General features: G+C 33.3%; 1 protein-coding gene across 1 annotated transcript; it reads left to right on the top strand.

The window, feature by feature from the left end:
- Positions 1-1,885: 1,885 nt before the first annotated feature.
- On the top strand, positions 1,886-13,170 carry LOC132729090 (heme-binding protein 2-like). Its single transcript, XM_060714833.1, has 5 exons — positions 1,886-2,026; positions 9,324-9,504; positions 10,375-10,507; positions 10,807-10,987; positions 12,813-13,170. The coding sequence occupies exons 2-5, from the start codon at positions 9,325-9,327 to the stop codon at positions 12,982-12,984; spliced, it is 666 nt and encodes a 221-aa protein (XP_060570816.1). The 5' UTR covers positions 1,886-2,026; position 9,324; the 3' UTR covers positions 12,985-13,170.
- Positions 13,171-13,684: the final 514 nt, after the last annotated feature.

Raw genomic sequence — 13,684 nt, 5'->3', positions numbered from 1 at the left:
CCATTGCAACTTGGGATGTGTGAGCTGGCGCATTGTCGTGCAGGAGCAGAACGCCTTGAGTCAGTTTGCCCCTCCTTTTACGCGCGATTTCTTGACGCACACTGCATTGTACCTACCGTTTATGGACATTTTTGCTTATACCTATATTACATGGTATTATCACACATTTATAAAATTGTAAAAAAAAGTTGTATGCTGATTTTTGTGGATTTCACTAAGGCTTTTGATTATTTGATGAGAAATGTTATTTGGCATAAATTGATTAAATTTGGAGTGGAAAGTAAATTGTTAGATATCATTAGGTCTATGTATGAGAATGTAACTTCAAGGGTAAAAACATTTATACTATTAGTGAAGAGTTTGTTTGTTGCAGAACAAACCAAAACAACTTTTTTCGACTTTCAGGCCCAAACTAAGAGAGCTACAAGGTAACCAATAACAGAACAGTATGTGGTTTTTATACAGGGGTTCCGTGCGGCCTTGTTTTACCTATAAAGTTAACGTTAACTGTATGCTTACCTCAATTTTACTACTTTTACTGAGCGTTCACCTGCCATTTTTTGAGTCCTTTGTACGATTTTGGTCTCTTGTACATCCGTAGTGTGCATGTCTTGATCATATTTACTGCAAGGGCAGGACGTGAAGTGGCTGCTCACTTGGTTCAAGCGAGAAAATTGGTTGCAAACTTGACGAAATGGCTGCCGAGTAAAAAATATTTACAACGTTCGCACGTTTATTTTTCTTCAGGTAAGTGGGTTTGTAAGTTATTTTGAAATTCTTTAATATGCCTATTCCTTAAAGCAATGTTTAAACACTCGGCGGTTTAAGGTCTCAGCTTCTTGGCTTCTGATATGACAAGTTATAGAAGATATAAACTGGTTATGTACATATTTTGAGATTTGACAAGTGACAGTCCAGGGTGATTTTTATGCTCATTTATTCGCATCTGTAAGTTTTTAAGTTCACCAAAAAGGACAAAATATGATTCTGTCAATACTGTGTTAATATTTGAACTTGCATGTTCCAAATGAAGTTTCATTACACGAAAATATCTTGTTCAAGCGCATTTAGTTGCAAACTTGAAGTTCACGCATTTCTGGTTGCTAGTCGAATATTAAACTACCAAAGGTTTCAATTAAGATCATAAAGATAAGTCACATATGTTCCTTGAAAATTTTATACATGCAATTGTGCTTTTTCACTTGCTTTTAAAAATGTTTTAAATGGCTTTGACATTGAGGGGTTTGTTTATTTAATTGTAATTTATTATCATGTATTGATACAACCACACTATGCCCCGTCCTTTGTGTCCTCTCCTGCTTTTTGTTCGGTGCCCTACTGAATGCCTTTACGGTAGTCCAGTGTGGCTGTATTTTGTCGTTGGTTGCATTTTCTTAATGTGGCTTTGCATTGTTTTAAAAGAAAATGGTTCTTATTAAGGTATGTAAAAATGTGAAGGTTCATTTTTATTTTTTAATGAACTCGTGGAATAAAATAATATTATGCTCGTCAGAGACTTTCATTGTATAATTTTATTCAACTTGTCCAATAAATTCTATATTGAACCTACACTCATTAAATATCCTCTATTTTTTATGCGACTTCTAATTAAATTTGACGAAGCTTGAGTTTAAAGTGGTAGTCCAAAACACAATAACATTCGTTAGTTTGTGTGTCAGGTTAATACCACACGTGTTTAAAAGAGATAGCAAAAGTCACAGACAAGTACGACGACCGTTTCCGTGCTGGACAAATACATTTTAGTATTAAAATTTTGATTATTTATGTTAACATAATTGCAACAGATTATATAGAGGCACCGTTAGTTTCGTCTGTGTGAACTGTCACATATTTCTATCCTCGTGTTATATCACGTGACATAGTAAATAGGACAGGTTAAACACAGTTACATAAATTATTTTATCTCACGCCATTAAAGCAATGTTCTGTTTTAATCAGTGTACAAATACAATTAAGAAGTTTTATTCTCTGACATAAAGCGATTGTTTACACTGCTGCCTCTTAGGTAAGACATAAAACATTGTATATATTTTCTACGTTTGTAATAAGACTAGCTAGCCATATACGTAAATAAATATAGAATACATGTATAAACGGAAAACAAAATAAATGTTCATAAATATGCAATATTAGACAATTCAGATATATTCCTTTTAAGCCAATCTACTCTCAGACTATTGTATTTATATTCATTAAAAATCTGATTGTTTCACGCTGAAAATGTGTTTATTGTTTTGAAATACGAATTAGAATATAGGATAGATGTCATGAAAGTCATTTCGTATAATATCATTAGCGTTTAAGTAAGTGTTTGTTATAAGCTTATATAAATCAATGACAATAGTTATTAAATATTCAATATCGCATTTGGATTGGTTTCCTGGCAATTTTAATTCGGAACCACGCCGGAATTGATTTTCTCAAAAGCAAAACGTACACAAGTTTTAATTGACAATTCATAAGTGTTTACAGAAATGCCTATTTACGTTGTTAAAAATGCGAGAAATTTCATCTTTTATTATAAAGTTCAGAACTTTTGACAGTTTTTCCCTTTCTCTGTCGTACAAACCTTATTTCTGTTTTGTCGAAATCTCATTCGAAACACTAAACGGATTTTCTTTCCATTTAGTTCTTTTTCGTTGTTTTCAGTCATCTTTACAAATTTGTACCATGCAACGACCTGCATTCATGGCGTCATCAAATCAGTTTATTACAGTTTACAGTTTATTTGGCTAAATCGGCATGAGAAAATGCCTTTGGCCATTTACAACAACTTTCATTATGGCCAAGACAACAGAAATATATACAATTGTATAAATACATGTATAACATACAAAAACATATATACATCAAACGAATATTTTAACAATATTTCTATAACTCGGAAGTAATTTAAACAGATATTTTAAGGAGCAGACATATTTGCAAGCAATTCTGCTCTTAACTTTATAGCACATGAAGTAAATTTTGCAACATTTCTTATTTTTAGTCCTTGACCTTTTAAAATCAGTTTCAAAATGGCCACCATTGATTTTTCATTTTTTACTTTAATTCTCCCATGGGCGAGATATAAACACATTTTTGGCATTTTAATTTAAGACTTTTTGCAATTTTAGTCTGCTGAAGTGTGAACGAGAAGAATAGATCCTAACACAACAAAATTTATTGCGACAGCCATCTTGAATTACAAAATGGCTGCAATTTTCCTGTGTTTTATACACTGTATCATTATTTAAGTAAACAAGCACAAGAATGCATTTTACTTGGCTTGTTTTCTTTTATTTGAAGTGCAGTGATACTAATTAAGACTTACAAGTGCAGACTTTGAAAAACATCCATTGAAACTACAAACTTTATGGTGCAAAAAGATGCCGTTATTCAACGTAAATGAGAGTCATGTTTGCGTTCACTTTGGCATTTAGATGTAATTTTTATACTTCTAAGAATACAATGCATGTTCTTAAAATTATTGCAATATTTTTAAATTGGGTTTGTATCGCACTGATGGGGGACCTGCTCAAATGTCTGTCCGTCTGTCTATCAGTCCGAGCGTCCTCTTGTGTCAGTTATAGGGGTATTTGCGATCACAATTTGGCGTTTGGATTAATTCTGTATACACCCGACCTATAGGATGAATCATTGGTTAAGGGAAACAAAAGGCTGCTTTTGGAGTTAGAAACAATTATGAAGATCACAGACATCTTAACAAATCTCTCGGTAAGAGCTTGTCCCCGTCTGTCCGTTTTTAATCTTGTCCATATCTGTCATTTTTTGGATAGATTTTGAAATAAATTGCATTAATGTGTGGCACATTGAGACAATGTCATAAGAGAGACACAGGTTTGAAGCTCAACTCCTCAAAAAATAGATTAAAACAGAATCCCTAAAGAAAGCTCAACACGGCAAAATTGAAAATGTTGCAGGCTCGGTTTGTTAAGTAAGACTTTAAAGTGCTTGAAAAAAGACGTGCATTTTAGTATTCTGTCATTCAGAGATGTATTTTGAAATAGTTAAGCATAAATATACGGTATAATAACGGATTGGGAAGTGATGTACTTAACATTATTACCTTATCTTCAAACAGGGATACCATAAAAATTGTTTGGTTAATTTTCATGGTCAATGTCAATTGCACAAGAACATGTACTGGGACATATGGTACTTGAGAGCCAATTCAACAGTCCAACGATCAGGGTCATGTCTATCAAGAAAGACAATTTTGTAAACATTCATTAGTGGGGAACAATGTCAACAATATTTCATGCACGAATTGATATCCAAAAAAGTCTTAGTATTTCCAAAAGGACTATAGGAATCGCTATCCAGGCTGGCATTCGAAAACTTTTTTTTCATGGAAGATACTCCTTTCCTGAATAATAGAGTTAATGTTTCTTCTTGTAAGAGAAATATTCCACATAGTGTTTATCCAATAGAAGCCCCTACATACTAGTGCCGAGCTTCGTGCATGAGGATAGTATTGCATTCGCTTAGGTAGTCCGACAAGAACATGTTGTTTGAGGCCCCTGTTTTAAGACTTTTGTCGTCTATTTTGTTATCATGTGGTATTAAATTATCTGACCTAAAATTGTATGGAACTTTGCGTAAATGTGTAATTTTAAAAGATCGTGTCATGCACAAGCATGTTTATGTCTACAGTTAAACTTCTATATCATAAATCATGATATAAACGTGACACGATGGTTGTGTCCGATCTATAACTTTCTCATTAATTGATGCCTTTTGAAAAAATTCTGCATAAATATATGGCACATTGGGATAATGAGTCACATGTAAAACCCAGCTGATGATGTAAATCAAAGACCAAAATCATACTTTCACTTCAAACAAAATGTTTCTTTAAAGTGTCTAAAATGTCTGGTTAACGATTTTGTCATTCATGGATGAATTAAAAAATCATTTGGGGTACATATGGCGCCTCTTTGTAAGACGACATGTAGCGTACAAATGGTCCAAGATCACACTTGTATTTCAAAAGTCATATTATGAGAGTGCATTGGTGGCCATGTCCAGTCCACATATGTGTTATATAGCGAGAGCTAAGAATAAATACGTGGTATTTTGAAACAATTTGTCTTGAGTGAGAAAAGAATTGTCGCATAAAGTAAGATTTCAGACATTAAAGCATCCTCGGTAATCAAGGTTATTTACCGTATACATGTAGTATAATTATACGGAATGTGTACCGTGGGTTCCGACAATGACATTAAAGGTCATATTTCATTTCATATAAAATAATTATAAATACTTTGAAGGAAATGTTTTGTCATGAAATTTGTCATTCATTGGGTGGATATTGACGTAACTTCAATTTAAAAAATTGAAAGCAAGTTTAACAAGGAAATGTGGTATTTGATGATGGTACATGCATAAAAGATAAGACAGTTAATTGATGCCAATTATGCTTCTAATATATTGACGATTCACGACTGTAAGTAGCTATATCAATACAACAATAAAAAAAACGTGTAAACACATCTGCGGATGTTTCTAAATTCCAAATTTCACAATTTCCCCCTTTGATATATGAATGATGCTTAGGCCGGTGCTAGAGTGCTAGAACGGTAACTTGCAATTTCCAGTACCGTCCATATACAGGCCCAATCAAATCGAGCCTACATCGATTTCAATTTTGCCTTTTTGATCGTTTTTAGGGATTCTGTTTTTGTTTTTTGGTGTTTTTTTTTCTATTTTAAATCGGGTACAATACGACATGCGGGCCCAGAGACATAGTCGCTGACCTGTGAAGATGACAGGCAATATTTAAAATATTTACATACTGACCTTGACTCTTGGCATTCAAATTATAAAATGACCCAGTGTCCATAAAGGTTAACACAAATGCTATTCTATCAAAATAAAAAAAAACTTTAACATCTTATGGTAAATTAAAATGTGCAGGTTTTATGTAAGACATTTGGGATCTCAGATACCTGATATAGATTAATTTGTTTAAAAGCACTTTACTTATATTTGTTAAAAAGGTGTCTATTTTGAAATCATAGATTGCCGGCATAGCAGTCAATGTGTAAAGCATGTATAATTATCAGCCAATTATTCCTAAAAGTAATTGAAACTTTATTTCATGTTGCATGTTCATAATAGATGAACGCACTGTAAAGTTAAGATTTTTAAAAAAATATTTTCTGAATAATACTATGCAATATAAACACATAATCAGCAGTACTCCACCCATCTCTAAAACCAAATTGGGATTCATTAAAAACGTTTTCCTCTTCACACCATTTATTAATGCGGTTTCTTAATGCCTATGAGAATATCTTTGCTAAAACATTGACAATTGTAATCCCTCTATAATTTGAAGGTACCTTACGATCCCCGTTTTTTAAAGATAAGAATGATAACGCCTTTACTCTAAGATTCGGGATATTCACCTTTATCAAATATATTATCAAAAAGTTTTACAAGATAAGGAGCTATATAATCTTTAGAATCTATGAAAAAAATCCGTTACATTGTTATCAATGTCACAGCTTTTATGCCTTTTTAAACATGCTTTTGTCTTACGTATTTCATCAATACTAAATTTACAATTTAGACTCTCAATCTGTACCGTATCTGTTCTTTTAGAAAAATGTTCAGGGTTAAAAACATTTTCTGGCTGTGTATTAGACATATTACTAAAGTATTCAACAAATTCATGTAAACTAACATCATGATTTGCATTACTCGATTTAGTTTTATATTTTTTAACGTATTTCCAAAATTGTTTAGTATTAGTCTTGCTCAACTTAGAAAGCGTTTTCTTTTCCTGATAAAAATACTGCTTTTTGGCTTTGCGCTTACTCGCACAAAAGATGCTTCTTGCATTCAAAACCAAATTTCTATTGCGGTCTGACGGATCATCTTTAAATAATCGTTTGCACCTATTAAATACAATCATTGTCAAACCATTATGACGTTTTAAGTTTGGAAGGTTTTCTTGTTGAACTCTTTTTTTATAGTTTTACCATTCACTTTGAATGAAATATCAAAAACTAAATCAGAAAACAAGTTTATACAAGTATCAATATCAATGGTATCACACAATAAATTATTTGTAATTTCATCAAAAGAATTTTTATATTCATTCAATATTGAATCAAGTTTATCACTATCGGTATCTTCCCATACTATTTTGTCTTAAGTTATATCTTCCTTTGCAATAGGTTTGTTATCAACATATGAAACTGAAAATGAAATTGGACAGTGATCAGAAAATTCTGAAAGGTCATGAACTTTCATAATATCAATAAGAGTAAAACATTTGAATCGGCATTTATGTAATATACAACACTTGCAGCTTTGCAGTTTCTTATAACAATAAAGTGAATTTTGAACAAACTTCGCAGGCGCGGGTCTTTTGTGGTCCTCTAGCCTGATGGAAAAAGTAACTAAAGCTTAAAATATACTTTAAGATAGCTTCTCAGGAAGTCCAGATCATCACCTGTATGCGTACGGATAAATGAATTATAAGTTAATCAGGGTTCATTCCCCTTACACGGACCCCGGATGTGTCACCATTCATGTCTTTAAGTTATAAACAGTTTTCTGCCAATAGGTGACTTATAGATTTTGAATTCAGTACTTCAACGAATGATACAATTTAAATGTATAAAATTTTGGTTTTGTAACATTTACCTTTTGGTACATGGTAGGCCATTGAGACCATTATATGAATCATGGTGATAAAATACATTGCTGCCAAATAATTATGATTCCTTTTATAAGACCAGTTTTGCAAATCAATAAGAATATTTAAAAGTCCGAATTGCCATTCGCCTAATTTTGAGAAACATAAAAGGGAAAGCAAAAACAAATTGCATAGAATGATTTTGCAATGATATGGAATAGAAAAGGTCATTTAATATAGTATTACATAAAGAATACCCTTGCTTTGCTTTTGCATTAAAGGTAAGCTTAAGTTAAGTGGGAGTTGACTCTCTATAACAATTACAATTTAAGGTAAACTGATATAACGATATTTATTAATTGTTGACTCAAGAATTGTCAATATTCTCAAGAGAATGTCCTATATGGATTTGTGAGCAAAAGGAAAGGAAGAACAAAAAACAAAAAACAATATAAATAAATAAATAAATAAAATAAATAAATAAATAAATAAATAAATTGTAAATAAATAAATAAATAAATAAATAAATAAATAAATAAATAAAAATAAATAAATAAAACAACAACAAAAAACTACACTGTTAATGGTCTTTGCTGTGCACCTTTTTGTGCAGTTGGTTCATACGGGACATGGTTTAAGAAGGTGTCTTCACGGATCTTAATTTGTAAAAGTGTAATGTTATATTTCATAAAAAAATGTGTTATTTTCATATGAATATGTTTTCATCAAAAGAGTATATCGTATTACTGGTTTTAATGATGAGCAAATGATAAACTGGACTGACATAGTATCATGTTATATTATGGTGAAAAAGAAGTTAGTTAAGATAAATCATGGTCCTATGAGAATCATCAGAATAACTATCCCGTATACAAGTTTCTCTATTTTGTTTCGCTATAGCAATAACAATATGAATATAGTATTACATAAAGAATACCAAAATGAGAAATTACAAGATTTTTTTTTGGATAAATCACCTATGGGTTATCTGCAAAGGGAAACATTATTCCTAACCCTTGGGTCATATATGCCCGTCCAGGGGTCAGTTTTTATAGACAAACGTTTTAGACTTTTATATAAAAATATATGTCTTCAAGTGGAAAACTAAATTACACAAAGGTTGAATACTTGATATGTCGCTTTGCCGAGTGGATCTCTATCCTTCGTCATGTTTATTATATATACATTGGATCGGAAATTGAACTTCATAACTCAAACGCTTTTGTATATTTCGCTTAGCATGCATCAAAACCAATCAAAGACTAAACTAGAAAGTTGCAGTATGGAATGAAGCGTTAACATATACCTGTAGTATGGTGTTGCGTTATGGTCATCAATGTCTTGCAATTTCGACTCATTCAATAAAATGTTCGACCCTTTCAACGAGAAGAACATAATCAAGAAGTGAAAAAGAAATACATTTGTGTTTTTGTTTTATAAACAGGTCCAAGTTTTGCTAAAACGAAACTGATTTAATGAAATGGTTGAAACAAAGTCAGCAGTGCTGTGTTTTAATTGTAGAAATATTTGACATAATTGAAGATACCGTTTATTTTGCGCGACGATTTATTTATTAATTGTCAAAGTTGAAAGTACAGAGCAATAGTTGACATCATCTTCAACAAATTCATTGATATTTTAATTATTTCAGAATGTTGTCGATTGCCATTTTGTTTATGTGTGTCGGGACATCAGTCCAGTCTGGGTTTTTATTGAATTCCTTCAACCTGCCAGGACTGGACAACACACATCAGACGACAAATGTTTTTCAGAAACCCGCCTTCTGTCATGACTTAGACTGCCCCGAGTACGAAGTTCTCGAGACCAATGACGTAAGTAATACCTCAAATGTACCATTTTGAAGGATTGATAATTTTCTTAACGTAAACGAGGATCATTCAAAAAGTTATGTACTTAATCAATATGTACATTGACCAATTTACTGACCATAATGTATAATGGACAACAAAACTGAATTTGAAGCTACATAAAAAGTCGCATTAAGCTTGAAAGCTCACTAAGGAGCAAAAGAAACAGCGCCTTAAGTTTGCCCAAGAACTAAGACTGTGATGGGTTATTTCTTACTTGTAGCTTGCGTGCATATGTTTGAGCCTCAAAGATTGGTTCACGACAAACAGTGGTTGCGAAATGATCTAAACGGCTTTTATTGCCAAAAGAACCATCATACAAAGAAGATTTTGTATGCGATTTTCTTTAATGCCAATGGACCAGTCATTCAAATGCCTTGTATCTGATCACACAGTCACTGGACATTTCTACAAGAATTATGTACTGAAACAAAAATGAAGGTGTTTAACAATAAGAAGGGTCCAATCAAAGTATGGTTAAGAGTCCCACTTATACATGACAATGCCTCCTCTTACAAAGAGGAGATTGTTAAGTTTTTCTTGTTGTCTGAAATGTTGAAGTTGTAAAACATCCGCCTTATTCTCCTGACGAAATTCCCTGTGATTTCTTTCTGTTTCCCAGGCTTAAGAAAATGCTTTTTGGTAAAATATATGTGTCCAGGAGCTATGATTTATTGCGTGACACGAATTGTGACGATGTTTACAAAAATATTTTGACTGAGTAAATCCATAGAGGAATACTTTAAGTTGAAGTACACCAATTTTTAAATTTTTTAAAAAGAAAAAGTGCATATCGGATAAAATATTTATATAATTATGACAACTTTATTACAGAAATTTGAAGTGCGACGATACAAGCCCAGTATGTGGGTAGCGACAGAAACAGTTGCATTTTACTACACAGATAAAGAAAGCAGGGAAATGTTCTTTAAGTTGTTTCACTATATATCAGGAAATAATTCTAGAGGTGAGTTTAACAATTATATTAGTAATACGTCATAAATATAAAAGAAGTATGTTATTGTTAATTATTCTAAAATTTCATCACTTTTTCAAAATCTTCTAGACGGGCAATAAAACCTTATTTGGACAAATTTAATGGTCAATGGTACGTTTTATGCTAATTAAATTAATTCTTACAGTGCTACATCTATTTTGGATTTGCCTAGTATACACATGATATCTTTCGCATTGCCATGGAATTAACGAATTATAAAAAGGTCTATAAGCAAGTGTATGAACCTAACTGTTCTGTTGTTTTTTAAGGTATGAAAATTGCAATGACCACACCGGTCGTTACTGAGGTACTACATGGCCCGGGACCTGACTGTGAGAGCAACTTCACCATGCACTTTATGATACCATTTGCTCTGCAAAACAACCCACCACAGCCCACCGAATCTGGTGTCTTTTTCAAACATTTTCCAGAGGCTATTCGTTATGTAAAGTAAGGCATTTATAATATTTGAATATTTATTTATTTGTCTACTACCTCGATAAATATCTAGTCCATCTTTTAGTTTGGACACAAACATTTGAGCCGCGTCACGACAAAACCAACATAGTACATTTGCGACCAGCATGGATCTAGACCAGCCTGCGCCTCCGCGCAGTCTGATCAGGATCCATGCTATTGGCTTACCAACCATATTACAAGTAAAAAAAAAACTGATAGCGAACAGCATAGATCCTGATCAGACTGCGCGGATGCGCAGGCTGGTCCGGGTCCATGCTGGTCGCAAACGCACTATGTTGGTTTTGTCGTGACGTGGCTCATTTATCGTTTCGGGAGAAATTTATGAACATTTTTATAGTGACTGAATAGCAACAATGTAGACCATGGTTAGACGGTATTGATATGCCGGCTGAACTTGGTCTACATTGTTAGAATCAACTGTAGCAGGCAAGCCAAGTGTTAAAACAGCAAATCTGTACAAATATTATTCTAGTTAGAAATAAGAACAATGTCAAGTATTAAAACAAGAATGTCGAACGACACATATACCCCCCTTTCTAGCCATTGACTCACATAATTGGTAATTTTATTAAAGAAACTTGCCAAAAATGGGTACATGGAAGTGTTCAATTATGGAAAAATCAACGGAAACCATTTTGACATCTAAGGCCCATGTGACATTGACCTTTGACCTAATGACCCCTAAATCAATAGAGGTCATCTAATTCTTATGACCAATAACTAGGTGAAATATGAAGACTTTGTGATGAATACTTTTCAAGATAATCAGCGGAAACCCTTTTGACATTTAAGGCCCCTGTGACCTTGACCTTTGACCTAGTGACCCCAAAATCAATAGGGGTCATCTACTAGTGATGACCTATCACAATGTGAAATATGAAGACTTTGTGATGAATACTTTTCAAGATAATCAGCGGAAACCATTTTGACATTTAAAGCCCCTGTGACCTTGACCTTTGACCTAGTGACCCCAAAATCAATAGGGGTCATCTACTAGTTATGACTAATCATTATGTGAAATATGAAGACTTTGTGATACATACTTTTCAAGATAATCAGCGGAAACCATTTTGACATTTAAGGTCCCTGTGACCTTGACCTTTGACCTAGTGACCCCAAAATCAATAGGGGTCATCTACTAGTTATGACCAACCACTATGTAAAATATGAAGACTTTGTGATAAATACTTTTCAAGATAATCAGCGGAAACCATGTGGTCTACCGACGGACAGACCGACAGACCGACAGACAGACAGACCGACATTAGCAAAACAATATACCCCCTCTTCTTCGAAGGGGGCATAATAAAACGATTTTAACTGATTTTGTACACTAGATATTCAACAGAATTACATCACCACAGATGTCCAAATACAGAAATAGCCTCTGTTATGGCACAAATAAGAGAACAAACACAACTACACTATGAAAATAAAATTATATCATATCCAGATTTAACAAAGCTGTACAATTAACAAGAGAAAATATAGACACTAAGCAATTTGAAATCATGGTTACTAGTGAAGACCATAAGGCCATAATGTACTTTTAAACAACAGGCGCAGTCCAGATTTTTTACCATAGAGGCTCGCAAAGTTTTACCAAGTGATAATGCATATTTCAAAGGAAAGGGTAGTGTTAACATTTTGCTAGTTTTCTACATGAATGGCAATAATGATACATTGTCCCTTAGAGCAAATTAGAAAACGGATAAGAACTAAAGAATCTGCTATCTGCAATGGCAAATCATTCCTTCGTATTTTTACAGCACTAAATAGAAGATTTTTGTTTCAGACAATATGGGGGTTTCACTTCAGACGACAAGAAGCGAGAAAATCTTGAACAATTTATAAACGATCTGAACGCTGCTGGGAAGAAATACCATGACGACCGCTTTTTTACGATGGAATACGACGGACCATATTCTATAGTTCGCCATAATGAAATCTGGGTTACTGCTTTGTAATATTGCAAAAACTGAGAAGACAAATAAAATGCATCTATTTGGATAAATGAGCCGTGTCACGACAAAACCAACATAATGCGTTTGCGACCAGCATGGATCCAGACCAGCCTGCGCATCCGCGCAGTCTGATCAGGATCCATGCTGTTCGCTAGCAGTTTCTCTACTTGTTATAGGGTTTGTAAGCGAACAGCATGGATCCTGATCAGACTGCGCGGATGCGCAGGCTGGTCTGGATCGATGCTGGTCGCAAACCTATTATGTTGGTTTTGTCATGACGCGGCTCAAATGTGAACTTCTCTTATAATGCAAATCTTTTGACATTTAAGATTGAAAGCTATTCAGGAAGGAAATGGTCGTGGTTCGGTGAATTATGGCATTTTATACTACATGTTTTCTTTCGGTTACTTCCATTTTTTCTTATTATTGTGTTGAAGTTTATTTCATTGTGTTTTTTGTTTTGTATTTCGTGAATATTATCACATAAATAAATGTCATCGTTCTTCATTAATATATATTATAAAATAATTTGTCCCAGATCTTGTTTTTGGAAAGAAATATGTAAGCAGATAGCTTGGTCGGCATGTATAAGCATACGTTCTGGATAAAATATGTACCTCATGTAGATTTTAGTTTTGCTTTGCGACAGTTCTATTTAAGTGGTCAAAATAAATGTGAACATCTGAAATGTTGTCGACATTTT

This window comes from Ruditapes philippinarum, unplaced genomic scaffold (assembly GCF_026571515.1).
Source record: "Ruditapes philippinarum isolate M1 unplaced genomic scaffold, ASM2657151v2 ctg1837_1_1_1_1, whole genome shotgun sequence".
Lineage (NCBI taxonomy): Eukaryota > Metazoa > Mollusca > Bivalvia > Venerida > Veneridae > Ruditapes > Ruditapes philippinarum.
Note: the sequence above shows the minus strand (reverse complement) of the source record. Positions and strands in the feature narration are given on the sequence as shown.